Source organism: Entelurus aequoreus, linkage group LG16, assembly GCF_033978785.1.
Source record: "Entelurus aequoreus isolate RoL-2023_Sb linkage group LG16, RoL_Eaeq_v1.1, whole genome shotgun sequence".
Classification (NCBI taxonomy): domain Eukaryota; kingdom Metazoa; phylum Chordata; class Actinopteri; order Syngnathiformes; family Syngnathidae; genus Entelurus; species Entelurus aequoreus.
Genome location: NC_084746.1, coordinates 34361968 through 34378704, shown reverse-complemented (window position 1 = coordinate 34378704; position 16737 = coordinate 34361968). Strand labels below are relative to the sequence as shown.

Sequence of the window (16737 nt, the reverse complement as noted above, 5' to 3'; positions counted from 1 at the left end):
AAAACCTCCGCTCCACTCCAACGTGTCATCACTTCCGCTCTTAGCGCCTTCAAAATAAGAGCGCAAGGCATATACTGTATAACAGCGTGTAACAGGAATTAACATCACAAAGAGGAAAGCCCATAAAAATAGGTTACAATTGATTCAATCTTGCACGTGGAAAGTTTAAGTGTGGGCTTTAGTTGATATAACATGCACCTCCCCCCCCGTTTTCTACGGCGGGGGTGCACCGGCACAAGGAGGCGGGATTACTGCGAGGCGAGCCTCAGCCAGTGTGTCTTCGCAGCAGTTTTATGATCGCTCAGCACAAGAAATACGTTACACACATACAGTTATTGATAAAATACACTGTACATTATATACCTCAGTTAACTAAACTATGGAAATGTATAATATAGTTCATATAGCAATACGGTCTCACTGCACAGCAGGCCAGCAGTTAGCCGAGTCCGCAATCCATGTTGAGGCACAACGCAGTGACGTGCCACAACTGGCTGCTTATCACCGCACCGTCTCTTCTCAGTATTTGCAGTATTTGAACGGCAAATGTGAAAATTCAGCGATTTTGAATAAAAAGAATCTAAAACTGGTGAAGTTAAATGGAAAATAACTTTATAGTATAATCACTGGATACATACTGTATAACAATTTAATTACATTTTTTTCTTTTCACATTTTTTTTCTTTCCATGATGGCAGGTGAGGCCCCGCCTCCAGTGACTGCACGTCATTGGTGTACAGTAATATTACAAAGGTGAACTGACCTGCTGTCTCAGTACTTTTGCCCATACAAAAGTAGGTCACACATACATACTAGTATCTTAAAGGCCTGCTGAAATGAAATTTGTTTATTTAAACGGGAATAGCAGATCCATTCTATGTGTCATACTTGATCATTTTGCGATATTGCCATATTTTTGCTGAAAGGATTTAGTATAGAACAACGTCGATAAAGTTCGCAACTTTTGGTCTCTGATAAAAAAAAACCTTGCCCCTACTGGAAGTAGCGTGACATTGTCAGTTGTTCACTCCCTCATATTTTCCTATTGTTTTCAACGCAGCTAGAGCGATTCGGACCATTACCCCATTACTTTGAGAGAGGATGAAAGATTCGTGGACGAGGAACGTTAGAGTGACGGACTAGAATGCAGTGAAATACATATTTTTTTTCGCTCTGACCGTAACTTAGGTACAAGCTGGCTCATTGGATTCCACACTCTCTCCTTTTTCTATTGTGGATCACGGATTTGTATTTTAAACCACCTCGGATACTATATCCTCTTGAAAATGAGAGTCGAGAACGCGAAATGGACATTCAGTGCCTTTTATCTCCACGACAATACATCGGCGAAACGCTTTAGCTACGAGCTAACGTGATAGCATCGTGCTTTAACTGCATATAGAAACAAAAAAAATAAACCCCTGACTGGAAGGATGGATAGAAAATCAACAATACTATTAAACCGTGGACATGTAAATACACGGTTAATGCTTTCCAGGCTGGCGAAGGTTAACAATGCTGTGCTAACGACGCCATTGAAGCTAACTTAGCAACTTAGCAACCGGACCACACAGAGCTATGCTAAAAACATTAGCTCTCCACCTACGCCAGCCAGCCCTCATCTGCTCATCAACACCCGTGCTCACCTGCGTTCCAGCGATCGGCGGAAGGACGAAGGACTTCACCCGATGCGTTTGGCGGCCCGGAGACGTAGGAAGTCAAGGTGAGGTCGCCGGCTAGCGCGTCTGCTCTCCAACAAAGTCCTCCTGGTTGTGTTGCTGTATTCCGCTGCTAATACACCGATCCCACCTACAACTGTCTTCTTTGCAGCCTTCATTGTTCATTAAACAAATTGCAAAAGATGTCCAGAATACTGTGGAATTATGAAATGAAAACAGCTTTTTGTATAGGATTCTACGGGGTACCATAACTTCCGTTAAACTGACTACGTCACGCGCATACGTCATCATACCGCGACGTTTCAGCCGGACATTTCCCGGGAAATTTTAAATGTCACTTTATAAGTTAACCCGGCCGTATTGGCATGTGTTGCAATGTTAAGATTTCATCATTGATATATAAACTATCAGACTGCGTGGTCGGTAGTAGTGGGTTTCAGTAGGCCTTTAATGTTTACATTTTGTAGATTAGAAATTACAGAGCAGCCTGACATAACTGACAGTGGACATATCGTTTTGTTGCTCATTTCACCGCGCTGCAAATGAGATAGTCACAGACGTTAAATCCTGCACATAGAGTCCATACGTTATATGCCCTCGGTTTAAAGGCTATTTGTATCCTGTGGTTTTAGTTTCTGAAAGATTCTATTAAAGGCGACACGACATCTCATGCGGTATATACACTGCAGATTCATGTGTTCACGACATCATCAGTTGCAGCTGTTTAACCACAAACACACGAAACTAATCATATTAACTCACTACACTCTTTTTCTCTTTCAGTTTCAATGTACTGTATCATGCTAACAAAAGCCTATTAGTAGTAGTAGTTCTATAAATAGTAGTGACAGCAGCAGTAGTAGTATATAATCCACACTTTCCTGGTCACGTCACACTGCCACTTGGTTCAGGCAGCATTATTCATGGTAATTTGTGCATCAAGCCTCATGCTCACTATTTGTCACATAGTAGCAGTAGTTGTAGTAATACTGCTATTGGTAGCAGCAGTAGTAGTAACAATCATAGGATGGGTAGTAGCTGCGGCAGAAATACTGTAGTAGTAGCAGCAGTAGTTGCATGCATAATTATTAATGTTTATTTTTTTGTTTAGTTTTTATATCAATAATGTTCATTTGTGTTATTTGTGCTGCTATTTTTTTGTAGTATCAGTCTTTGTAGTAAAAGTACTACCAGTAGTATTAGTAATTAGCAACAATCCTCATGGTAAATAAATGATAAATGGGTTATACTTGTATAGCGCTTTTCTACCTTCAAGGTACTCAAAGCGCTTTGACAGTATTTCCACATTTACCCATTCACACACACATTCACACACTGATGGAGGGAGCTGCCATGCAAGGCGCTAACCAGCAGCCATCAGAGGCAAAGGGTGAAGTGTCTTGCCCAAGGACACAACGGACGTGACTAGGAAGGTAGAAGGTGGGAATTGAACCCCAGTAACCAGCAACACTCCGATTGCTGGCACAGCCACTCTACCAACTTCGCCACGCTAGTAGCAGTTTTAATTAGTAGTACAGTGGTAGTAACAACCGTAGGAATAGCTGCAGAAGAAATAGCAATAGTAGTTGTAGTCACAGTAGTATAGTTGCAGTAGTACTGTAGTAGCAGCAGCAACTGAAGTGGTAGTTATAGTATTAATCATACACATAGTACTACAGTAGCATTAACAACCGTAGGAGTAGCTGCAGCAGAAATAGTAATAGTAGTTGTTGTCATAGTCGTAGCAGTAGTAGTACTAATAGTAGAAATAGTATTTGCAGGCAGAATTATTCATGCTTATTTTTTTTAATATTAATGATGTTAATTTGTGCTATTTGTGCTACTATTTTTGTTGTTGTATCAGTAGGCTATTTATAGTAAAAGTACTACAAGTAGTAGCAGCAGTGGCAGTAGCTGTAATAGTAGTAGTAACAATTGTAGGACTAGCTGCGGCAGAAATAGTAGTACTGTGATAGTTGCAGTCATAGTGGTAGTAACAGTTGTAGTCATAATAGTAGTAGTAGTACAGTAGTTGCAGTCGTAGGCATACAAGTAGTAGTAGCAGTAGTTGTAATCAGCCGTATTAGTAACAATTGTAGGGGTAGGAGTAGCTGCAGCAGAAATAGTAGTAGTAGTAATCATACAAGTAGTAGTAGTAGTAGTCATACAAGTAGTAGTAGTAGTATTAGTCATACAAGTAATAGTAGAAGTAGTAGTTATACAAGTAGTAGTAGTAGTAGCAGCAGTAGAAGTAGTCATACAAGTAGTAGTAGTAGCATACTTGCCAACCTTGAGACCTCCAATATCGGGAGGTGGGGGGGGGGGGCTTGGTCGGGGTGGGGGGTGTTTGGGGGCGTGGTTATTTACAGCTAGAATTCACCAACTCGAGTATTTCATATATATTTCATATATATATATGTATGAAATACTTGACTTTCAGTGAATTCTAGCTATATATATATATATTTTTAAATTTATTTTGTTTACATAGAAAAAAAAAAAAATACTTGAATTTCAGTGTTCCAGTGGCTATCCATTAGATGGCAGTATTGTCCTGTTTAACTTCTCCGTTCATGATGAGTATATCATTTCGGCCGCCATGTCTGTAATTTCCTCGTTCTTCTGCTTCGTCTCCTTGTTGTGTGCGCAGTTGTGCACTCTATAAAAGCCCTAGATGTTATGACGTCTTTGGGCAGGCAAGCTGTTTATTTTGTGGGAAAGCGGACGTGAGAACAGGCTGTCCCCACTCAGTCTCAGGTCCGCATTGAGCTGGAGGGGACGTGGCCTCCAGTTTCGGCTGAATACCGGGAGTTTGTCGGGAGAAAATCTCTGCCGGAAGGTTGTCGGGAGAGGCGCTGAATATCGGGATTCTCCCGCTAAAAACGGGAGGGTTGGCAAGTATGAGTAGTAGTAATAGCAGCAGCAGTAGTAGTAGTCATACAAGTAGTAGTAGTAGTAGCAGCAGCAGTAGTAGTTCTAGTAATACAGTATTTGTAGTTATACAAGTAGTAATAGTAGCAGCAGTATTTGTAATTAGTCATAGCAGTAACAATTGTAGGAGTAGTAGTAGTAGTCAGGGGCGCCGAAAAGGGGGGGTAAAGGAGACGGATTCTAGGGGCCCATGATGGAGGGGGGCCCAGAGAGGCCCCTAATGATGATGAAATTATAATGTTGCCGCTGTGTTGGGGGCCCTGTAAAGATTCTTTTCATGGGGCCCAAAATCCCTAGCGGCGCCCCTGGTAGTAGTCATACAAGCGTAGTAGTAGTAGTAGTTATAGTAGTGCAGTATTTGTAGTTATACAAGTAGTAGTAGTAGCAGCAGTAGTAGTAGTCATGCAAGTAGTAGTAGTTGTAGTAGTACGGTATTTGTAGTTATACAAGTAGTAGTAGTAGTAGTAGTAGCAGCAGTAGTTGTAATTAGTCATAGTAGTAACAATTGTAGGAGTAGTATAGTAGTAGTAGTCATCGTACACGTTGTAGTACTATTATATTAGATCCACTATGGACTGGACTTTCACAATATTATGCTAGACCAGGGGTGGGCAATTAATTTTTACCGGGGGGCCGCATGAGCAACCCGAGCACTGCTGGAGGGCCACATCGACAATATTTCAATTAAATTTTGCTCAATATTATTTTTGATATATACCGTAAGATAAATAATAATAATAATAATTAGTAATAATAATAATACTTTCATTTAACCTAACTTAACTTTATACCAAAAGCAGTGCTTTGGAAATCATTTGTACCCCTTTCAGAGATCACATTTAGTTCCCCTTAAACATCCTCATGTTGCACAATGAAATGTAAGCATAGGATGAAGTGTGCATTCCTGTAACTTTCTCTAGTAACAGCATTCCATGATTAATATAAATAAATTAACATTAATAATAAATGACAGTAAAATAAGCACACGTATGACTGAGGAGTCATAGTGTAACTTTGTGTGGTGTTTGAGTTGTCCGACTTTTTGTGTGGCCATAAACGCACTAGTGGTTTAGTGGTATGCGTGTTGGTGACAGATGACAAGTTGGTTTTGGCCTGGTTTGTACGGCAGAGAATTACTAGTTTTTCGAGATAGAAGTGTTTTACTCATGTTTTTGGTGTGGTTATGGCCGGATATAAACAGTTTTGCTCAATAAAGTGATCGATATAATTCCTGGCCTCGAAGCATCTCGATAGAAGTTACAATAATCGAACGGTGTTCAATTGAACGGTGTTGACGAACACCGTTAGGGCCGCTTGTTGTCACTGTCACTCAAAGTTGCATTGCAAAATTACACAGAATAAATGTGTTTATTTTGTTTAGAATTCAGATGGGATTTGATTTGGTGCACGGCATATATTTGCTGTGCGCAGAGGATGCTTGAGCAGTGCGCAATTGCGCAGGCGCGCACCTTAGAGGGAACGTTGGTTGGCAGTCCATCTCTTGTTGAAAACACGGCATTCGTCATCAACTTTTCTCTTTTTAGCGTCTCGGGTGTAAACCGTGCATCACTTGTCGCTGTGCACCTTCACTCACAGGTTACACACGGACATACCCCCATAAATAACACTTTTCAAAATAAAAGCAGCACAGTTGTATTGCGCGCACGACAGATGTTTTTTCAACTTTATTTTGAAATTTGTGATTGCAGCTGTTCACATTCACTCACAATCACGCACGTGCATACGTCCACATGGAAATAATACAAATAACGCTTTTCAAAACAAAAGCAGCACTGTTGTATTGCACACTCGACATAGATACTTTTTTAAATGTATTTTGTAATTCATGATTGGCCTCACGCGGGCCGGACAGGGACGCACAAAGGGCCGGATGTGGCCCGCGGGCCGCAGAATGCCCAGGTCTGTGCTAGACCCACTCGACGTCCATTGCACCGGTCTCCCTAGGGGGGGGGGGGGTACCTCTCAAAGGTTTCTCATTGTCATCCCACTGGGTTGAGTTTTTCCTTGCCCTGATGTGGGATCTGAACCGAGGATGTCGTTGTGGCTTGTGCAGCCCTTTGAGACACTTGTGATTTAGGGCTATATAAATAAACATTGATTGATTGATTGATAGTAGTTGTACAGTAGTGGCAGCAGCAGCGGTGGCACTTGTAGTCATACAGTAGTTGTATTAGTAGTATTAGTCATATAACTGGTATCAGTAGTAGTAGTAGGAATGGTAGTAGTAGTAGTTGTAGTAGTAGTACCGTAGTTGTAATAGTATTATTAGTCATATAAGTTGTATCAGTAGTAGTAGGAATGGTAGTAGTAGTAGCAGTAGTAGTTGTAGTAGTACAGTAGTTGTAGTTATACAAGTAGTAGTAGCAGCAGTAGTTGCAATTAGTCATATTGGTAACAATTGTAGGAGTAGCTGCTGCAGAAATAGTTGTTGTCGTAGTAGTAATGTTAGAAGTACAGTAGAGTAGTCGTACAAGTTGTACAGTAGTGGCACCATCGGGAGTTGTAGAAGCAGCAGCAGCGGTGGCACTATTAGTCACAATGTGGTATCAGTAGTAGCAGTTGTAGGAATGGTAGTAATAGTAGTAGTAGTTGTTGTATTAGTATTATTAGTCATAAAAGTGGTATCAGTAGTAATAGTTGTAGGAATGGTACTAGTGGTAGTGGTACTACTAATCACATCACATGTTTGCATAGCCACTTGTTGCTAGGCAGAATTAGTTTAATTTGTGCGTCAGGCCTTATGTTCACTATTTTTGTTTTCTTAACAAAAGGGATTTATTCTGCAAGTATTACTATTGGGACTGAAATGTAAATAAAATATTTTCAAAATAACTATTAAATATCAAGAACTCGGCTCCACTTTCTCCTAATAGAAAGTCATGAGCAATATCACGTACGCTGAGCATATTTTAGTATCATTTACCAAGATTTACTGTAAATCTACTGTACATCAGCTACTAAAGAGTTGTGTTGATATTGGTATTTTAATAAAAGCAATTATAACAGTAGGCTACACGTTGCCATTTACTCATTCTAACCTTTGTCCACTTGCATGCATTGCACCTATCATGCCACCAAGCCACTCACCCTGTATCTTCTCCATCGATGACCAGTTTTCTGTCAAATTGTACGCTTTCATTATGCTGATGGGCTAATATCTGTCCTGGTAGACCAACATGACTACAAAAGCTAATCCAAGAGCCACAACCTTGCCCACAAGACATGGTCGGTTTCCTTGGCAATAAGCTAAACACTGCCTCACTTCTCCAGGTGGAAGTGAGTCAACAAGAGCGCCGTTGTACACGTCGCCCCCGTAGCATCCGCACGCTTGATGGCTTTGTTGTGGAGCCGGGAGATAACACATGAGCAAAAAGGCAAACTGCTGTGTGCTGTTACTGACAACACGCTGGTCTGAAAAGGACACACAATCACACGCAAACTCATCTGCCAGAACAGCCAGGCTATCAATCAGAAAGACTATGAATGGATTCATGTACACACACACATTCTTGTATTTTTTACCTTCTTGAGACCTCTGAAAAATGCCTACCTCTTTAGGACCACCCTTTCTAGATATATAAAGATTTGTATTTACAACATTAATAATATATAAAAACTGCAAATATAAAAAAGATAAGCTTTTAGTAAATTATTTTTTTGTTTATTTTTTTGTTTTTGATTGGTTTTTCATCTTCATTATTTAGTTCAAGTTATTACAGTATGTCTCTATATACATATTTATTTTATATTTTTTTATTAATGTTGGCCAAAGGGAGCGCATTTCAATTTCTTACACACACTTGTTATTACATATGTTGGCCAGAGGGGAGGCACTTCAAATTTTTACACACACTTATTTCATATGTTGACCAGAGGGGGAGCACTTTTAAAACCGACACACAGTCAATTTGAAAAATCCCTCCTTTTTGGGACCACCCTCATTTTGATAGATTTCACCACCAGGGTTGCAAATGAGACATTCTCTATTACAGGGGTGCTCACACTTTTTCTGCAGGCGAGCTACTTTTCAATTGATCAAGTCGCGGGGATCTACCTCATTCATATATATAATTTATATTTACTTATTTATGAAATATATGTTTTTGTTAACAAGTTAAAGGTGTTTAATGATAATGCAAGCATGTTTAACACATATAGTTAATATTGTTAATAAATTAAAGGTGTTTAAAGATAATACAAGAATGTTTAATACATATAGTTAATATTGTTAACAAGTTAAAGGTGTTTAAAGATAATGCAAGCATGTTTAACACGTATAGTTAATATTGTTAACAAGTTAAAGGTGTTTGATGATAATACAAGCATGTTTAACAAATATAGTGAATATTGTTAACAAGTTAAAGGTGTTTCAAGGTAATACAAGCATGTTTAACACATACAGTTAATATTGTTAACAAGTTAAAGGTGTTTAAAGATAATGCAAGCATGTTTAACACATATAGATTCCTTTCTTTCATGTAGACAAGAATATAAGTTGGTGTATTACCTGATTCTGATGAATTGCATTGATAGGAATCAGACAGTGGTGCTGATAACGTCCGCATTTTCAAATGGAGGAGAAGAAAAGTCCTCCTTTCTGTCCAAAACCACATGAAAGTGGTTGGTTTTTGGCATCTTATTTGTCCAGCTTCCGTACTCCTTTGTATAGACTTTACAAGAAATACTTTGGCGGCCAACTCCGTAGCTTGCTAGCTTGTGCATGCCAGCTTTCTGAGACTCTTATGTTGTTAGCGCAGGCAGCATGAAGCAGTGCTTTTATTGTGCAACTGTGCAGTCGGTCTTTGGAGTTTTGAGGACAGGTCAGAGTCTGTTGAAATAAAAAGTTTCTCGCCTTCCTGTCGGTAATTTTTTCTAAATAATGGTCTGGCAGCAGCCAGCGTCATCTCAGAAGACCCTCGGGTGCCGTGAATGTCAATCAAGTGACGTCATAGTGAAGATTTATGATCGCTCATTTTTAGGACTATTTTTTTAATGCCTGGCTGGGGATCGACTGACACACCCTCCGCGATCGACCGGTAGATCGCGATCGACATAATGAGCACCCCTGCTCTATTAGATGCAATGGTTTTCCATATTGGAAACTATGATTTCGGTCCTAACTTGTTCACCGGTCCTCATATGGAAGGTACTTTTCCTTGTTGATGTCTCAAGAAGGGTAGAAATACAAGAACACACACACACCCACCGTATTTTTCGGACTATAAGTCGCAGTTTTTTTCAAAGTTTGGCCGGGGGTGCGACGTATACTCCGGAGCGACTTATGTGTGAAATTATTAACACATTATTGAAAATGTCAAATATTATTTATCTCATTCACGTAAGAGACTAACCTGATATCAGCAATCGTCACACACACACGTCAACCAATGAAAATTTGGCGGAGGCGGGTCATGGCAGAAGTGCATTGTGGGAAAAGAAGATGCTACAGCAATCGTCACACACATGTCAACCAATGAAAATTCGGCAGAGGCGGGTCATGGCAGAAGTGCATTGTGGGAAAAGAAGATGCTACCTGCTACTGTACTACTTCCACCATTTCAACATTGTCGGTAACTTATAAAAACAAAGGGCTGAACAAAAATGGCACCGAAAAGGAAATCATATACTGCAGGTTACAAGCTGGAAGTAGTGAAATATGCAGCAGGAACCCGACAATCGAGCAGCAGAAAGAAAGTTTGGAGTAAACGAGAAAATTGTAAGGTACTGCCGAAAAGCGGAGGCTACTATTACTGAAATGAAGAAAACTAAAAAAGCAAATTGCGGGCTGAAAGCTAGGTGACCACAGCTCGAGGAACAAATTCACAAATGGGTGCTTGAACAAAGTAAGAGGCTTGTCAACCGTACGGTTGCGTCTCCACGCCCAGGTAGTTGCCAAGGAGATGAATATAAATGACTTTGCGGGAGGACCTTCTTGGTGTTACCGCTTCATGCAACGCAATCACCTCTCTATCAGAGCAAGGACAAAAAATGTATAGCATGTTCTATATGTTATAGTTATTTGAATGACTCTTACCATAATATGTTATGTTAACATACCAGGCACATTCTCAGTTGGTTATTCATATAACATACACTTATTCAGCCTGTTGTTCACTATTCTTTATTTATTTTAAATTGCCTTTCAAATGTCTATTCTTGGTGTTGGATTTTATCTAATAGATTTCCCCCAAAAATGCGACTTATACTCTAGTGCGACTTATATATGTTTTTTTCCTTCTTTATTATACATTTTCGGCAGGTGCGACTTATACTCTGGTGCGACTTATACTCCGAAAAATACGGTACACATATTCTTGTATTTGTTACCTTCTTGAGACCGCCGAAAAATGCATACCTCTTTAGGACCACCCTTTCTAGATATATAAAGATTTGTATTTACAACATTAATGGTATATACATACTATGAAAATATAAAAAAGGTAAGCTTTTAATAATACATTTTTTGTTTGTAATTATTTTTTCATCTTCATTATTCTTCATCATTATATTCTATTATTTACTTCACGTTATTACAGTATGTCTCTATATACATATTTATTTATTTATTTTAAATTAATTTTGGCCAAAGGGAGCGCATTTCAATTTCTTACACACACTTGTTATTTCATATGTTGTCCAGAAGGGGAGCACTTTTAAAAACCGACGCACAGTCAATTTGAAAAATCCCTCCTTTTTGGGACCACCCTAATTTTGATAGATTTCATATGAGACATTCTCTATTAGATGCAATGGTTTTCTGTATTGGGACCATGGTTTCGGTCCTAACTTGTTCACCGGTCCTCATATGGAAGGTACTTTTCCTTGTTGATGTCTCAAGAAGGGTAGAAATACAAGAAAAAACACACACGTACACACACACACTAACAACTGCTAGTTTATCTCTTAGATAGTAACTCTTAAATAAAGTCAATCATGCATTCACAGATTTAATAGTAAACACAGCAGTAAAAGTATACTAAACCTATTGTCAAATCACTGTAGTATTTGAATTCAGTATAACAAATAATAGCAATTATTAAATATTATGACGGTAAAAAACACTGCCATCTTTGTTGGTAAATGAGAGCTAATTAGATCGTCACACGTCAACATCTCTGTTCTGTATATGATGCCTTGCTATGTCAGCATTGCAAATTAAATATGTGCTTAAAATTGCCTTACATTGGATAAATAATGGTTAAATAAATGTATAATTATATGTAAACTAGGGTTTGAAAATGCCTGTATGTTGCTGTATGTTTGTATACTACGTTATCCAGAAGACTGTGAACTGTGAACAGGAACAGGAAGTAGGTCCGGGCTATGCGGGAGGACGACGATTGTGCTGTTTGAACAGTAAAAAGTTGATATTGTTACACATCCCTTAGTGTACCCAAAAACAAACACACATTTTGATCAGACAGTTGAAGTGCACGTTCAAGCACCACTACGAGATAAATCCGATGGGCGAAAATCACGATGATTGGCTAAATGGGCGGGAAAATTGCGAACATTGGACAAAGTTGCAAGGCCATGCATAAGTTGCAGGGAATTGTTGAAATTTCTGGAATTGGCTCATCCCAATTTTTTTTAACATAAATGTGCTATACAATGGTACCTCCGTTTTTGAATGCCCAGCTTTTTGTGTGATTCAGTTTTTGTATACCGTCTTGGTTATTTACAAACTACTCCGTTTGCTTGTGTATCATTCAGCAGAAACTAAGAATCCACACGTTGGTCACTAATTTTTATTGTGTACGATTGCAAAAAAAGCCACCACTGGGCCAAAGAAAGTTGCGATTGATAGCACTTTGGTATAGAAGGTGAGAAACACTATTTACCAGATTTTTGGGACCGTAGGGCGCACCGGATTATAAGGCACACTGCCGATGAGCGGGTCTATTTTCATACAAAAAGTGAACCGGATTATAGGGCGCATTAAAGGGGTCTTATTATAATTTTTTTGTCAATGTAAAAGACTTCCTTGTACATGTAACATGTAATGGGGGTTCTTTGGTCAAAATGTTGCATAGATGATGTTTTACAGACCATCTTTAAGTTGTTTTCTGACAGTCGCTTCAGGATGCGCCGTTTTGTGGGCGGTCTTATTTATGTGGCTCACTTTCGACAGCGTCTTCTCCCCGTCATCTTTGTTGTAGCGGTGTAGCGTGCAAGGACGGGAGTGGAAGAAGTGTCAAAAGATGGAGCTAACTGTTTTAATGACATTCAGACTTTACTTCAATCAACAACGGAGCAGCATCCCCTCATCTGTGGCTCACTAGTGCAACAACAACGCCGGAAATGTGTCCCGTGAAAAACCGTCCGACCGAAACTCTCTAATAACTAAAGTTCCTTGGGTGAATAATGTAAACTCACTACACTGGTAGTTTTTAGCGCTTTCATAGTGAGTCTACTGACAGATATAAGTAAGAACTTTACACTACTTTATATTAGAAATGGTAACAGTGGAGGATGAATGTCCCATAACAAGAAGATAGAAAAAAAGAAGAAGCTTATCGACTATGGTGTTGTCATACACTACAATGGCGGACGTGCGCAAATGTTCAGGACTTATACATATCCTAAATACACATCAGCGGGTACCAGAAGGTAAAAAAAATTGTTTTTGCATAATGTTGGCAGAAAAAACGCCAGATAATATGTCTGCTAATGTGTGCCATTTTGCGGTCCTTATACACACACCATAATAATACTTGTATGTTGAAGCACAATACGTCTGTCTACAGTAGCCGTAATGCTCTCACAATCCCTCAAGCGGTGTGGCTTCATAGCTTACCAAAGTCGTACTAAAACATTTTGGCAGATTTTTAAATGCTGTGTGTAATGTTGTACATTGTCAATGGAACGTTTAAAGTTTTGGTGTCATTTACTGGCCTCATCTTGCAGTCTACATGTATCTCTTATGTGTGACTGCCATCTACTAGTCACACTTATTATTACACCATGTACAAAATAAAATAGCTTTGAGGTCGGTAAGCACAACCAGAATTATTCCTTACATTATGCATACGGGTTTATAAAGCGCACTGTCGATTTTTGAGAAAATAAAAGGATTTTAAGTGCGCCTTATAGTCTGAAAAATACAGTAATTCAAGAAATAACTCAGAGCAAAGTATAAAGTTGGAATACCTCTCCGCTCATCGCTGTCTTCACCAACACGAGTCTTCACCAACACGAGTCTTCAAGATAAAAGTGATGTGAAATGTGCATTTATCCATATGTCCTTTATTTTGCATTTTGTTCTTCATTTACTAATATAATTATTTGTTTTGTGTTAGTATTTGTTGGGTGCCTGTATTTGCATTATTTCTTATGGGAAAACTTGATTGGGTTTTTCTTCGGTCTTGGTCGGACCTTTTGAGCAGATTACTAACAAAAACCGAGGTACCACAGTAAGTCCTGTAAATGCTAAATACCATGTTCATGTGAAACCAATGAATTCAAGCTAAGGTCTACGCTTTAGTCACATCTTGATTGTGTTATTTCAGATCCATTGTGGTGGCATATACTGCAAAAAGTCACTGTCCAAGTGCCTCTGGCCCACATTGTAAGATGGGTTGCAACAACCCAAAACACAATTTTATGCTTTTGATGATATTACGGACCGTAGATGGGGAACTCCCTCTATAGAATTTATCAACAACATGGGTGTTGTTGATAAATGGCTTTTGATTTGTATAGTAGAGTTTTAACTTGCACTTACAGATGTAGCGACAAACTGTAGTTACTTACAGTGGTTTTATTAAGTGTTCCTGAGTTCATGTGGTGATATTCTTTACACACTGATGTCGGTTTTTGATGCAGTACTGCCTGAGGGATCGAAGGTCCGTAATATCGCTTAGGTGCAGTGATTTCTCCAGATCCTCTGAACCTTTTGATGATATTACAGACCGTAGATGGTGAAATCCTTAAATTCATGCTATAGTTCGTTGAGAAATGTTGTTCTTAAACTGTTTGACAATTTGCTCATGCATTTGTTCACAAAGTGGTGACCCTCGCCCCATCCTTGTTTGTGAATGACTGAGCATTTCATGGAAACTGCTTTTATACCCAATCATGGCACCCACCTGTTCCCAATTTGCTTGTTCACCTGTGGGATGTTCCAAATAAGTGTTTGATGAGCATTACTCAACTTTCTCAGTCTTTTTTGCCACTTGTGCCAGATTTTTTTTTAAATGTTGCAGGCATCAAATTCCAAATGAGCTAATATTTACAAAAAATATCAAAGTTTACCAGTTCGAACGTTAAATATCTTGTCTTTGCAGGGCATTCAATTGAATATAGATTGAAAAGGATTTGCAAATCATTGTATTCTGTTTTTATTTACCATTTACACAACGTGCCAACTTCACTGGTTTTGTATTATTACAGAAAGAAACTATATATGCTTAAGACCATGTTTGTGTGAAACCAATGAATTCAAGCTAATGACTACGCTTTAGTAACATTTTGATTGTGTTATTTCTGATTCATTGTGGTGGCATACGCTGCAAAAAGTCACTGTCCGAGTGCCTCTGGCCCACATTGTAGGATGGGTTGCAACAACCCAGAACAGCATTTTATGCGGCGTGTACAATAACAACACAGTATAGTGCAGAGCTCGAAAATGCAGAGTCACCATGGTAACAGGATGCAACTGGCTTTGTAAAAAGATGATGGAGACAAAATAACACTACAGGATGTGATAGTTAAAAAGAATGCATCACACTTTTGTCCATGAGAACCAGCAGGGCAGCATGCATGGGCTACTGTATGTGTACTCCTGTTCATGCTGACGCCTCTTCTCCTTACATAATCCCATATTCAAACAATAAAACATCACACCATGACTGAGTCTGCAAAGTTGCATAACATTCCTTCCGTGGGAATGGACCATATTAGGCTCCACATGTATCATGCTACTGTCCAACACATCAACATGACAAGCATCCATGAATCCACCATAGTGATGGTGGTGGTGGTGGTGATGCTCGATCCTACCTGTCCGCAGGTTGAAGGAGAAGCGGGCTTCGACCAGGTAGGGGGTGTCGCTCTTGGAGCGCAGTCTCCGGATCAGTCGGCGGTCTGTGCCGTCTGGAGTGGTCGCCATCAACCTGGGCCAGGGTCCTCTAGTGACTGCCGGCCGACTGGGGCGCACTCAACCACAGTGGGAGGTAGATATGTGTGATGAAGAGGAGGAGGAGGATGCTCACAGGGAGAAGAAGAGAGGGAGTGATGAATCCCGTGTACAGCATCCTCGTACACGACGATCGCATGCTTTTAAATATCTCTTCTCACCCTGATTGTGATTGATAATACAGTACTACAAATACCACCGACGTAACGCACAATTGCGCACATTGGTGGTGACGTCAAAAGGGGTGTGAATGAACTGCAGTTCTAAACTCGACCTGCAGATGGCGTCCGCACACTGCACGTTACCCATTTGGGGTTTTGCGACATCTAGATAAGGTTTACGGCTGCGAGTTGCGAGAAAAGTAAACAAGCGAGCTCGCACCGCTGTGGCAACTCGACAGCAGCGTCGCTTGTCGAACTTTCAAGGCGTCCAGAGAGCTCAAAAATAGAGGTAAGTGTAACATTTGCCGCCAAAGCTAATGTTGAGTGTTCAATTCCCTGTCGTGTTCCTAAAAATACAGCATTGAAGTTCCTTTCGACGCCTCAGCCAGTGAAACAGCCTCTGCGCTTTCGCGTAAATTAACATATCGCGAGATTACAGCAACACACTTAAAAGTATATACTGTATTTGGATTATGTATTTTCTGTCGTAGAAGTATAGAAAGTTACACAAAGTAATAACTCGAACAACGCTAATGTTAAGTGTTCATTACCCTGTTGTGTTAGAACACGGTTCCTAAAAATACGACATTAAAGTTCCTTTCGACGCCTCAGTCAGTGAAATTTAGCCTGTGCGCTTTCGCGTAAATTAACATCTCGCGAGTTTACAGCAACACACTATAAGAAAAATATATACTGCATTTGGATTATGTATTTTCTGTCGTAGAAGAATACAACATTACATATAAGTAATAACTCGAACAGTAAGTGTGGTTGTTAGGCAGCGAATAGCTAACTTTTAGACTTCAGA

General features: G+C 39.6%; 2 protein-coding genes across 3 annotated transcripts in view; one reads left to right on the top strand and one right to left on the bottom strand.

Annotated features, from left to right (window-relative positions):
* LOC133630876 (phosphatase and actin regulator 1-like) overlaps nt 1-16118 on the bottom strand; it is a 111850-nt gene extending 95732 nt beyond the window's left edge. Inside the window, exon 1 of the mRNA XM_062022692.1 lies at nt 15633-16118. Coding sequence (XP_061878676.1) covers nt 15633-15741 — 109 coding nt within the window. The 5' untranslated portion in view covers nt 15742-16118. The remainder of the gene's footprint in view (nt 1-15632) is intronic.
* LOC133630878 (NAD-dependent protein deacylase sirtuin-5, mitochondrial-like) overlaps nt 1-16737 on the top strand; it is a 35453-nt gene that overhangs the window by 5413 nt on the left and 13303 nt on the right. The window contains exon 1 of one of the 2 annotated variants that reach the window (XM_062022694.1): nt 16061-16218. The exons of the other annotated variant lie outside the window; for it this stretch is intronic. The gene's annotated coding sequence lies outside the window, so the exon portion shown is untranslated. Of the gene's footprint in view, nt 1-16060; nt 16219-16737 lie in introns of those variants that run through there. 2 annotated transcript variants of the gene reach the window in all.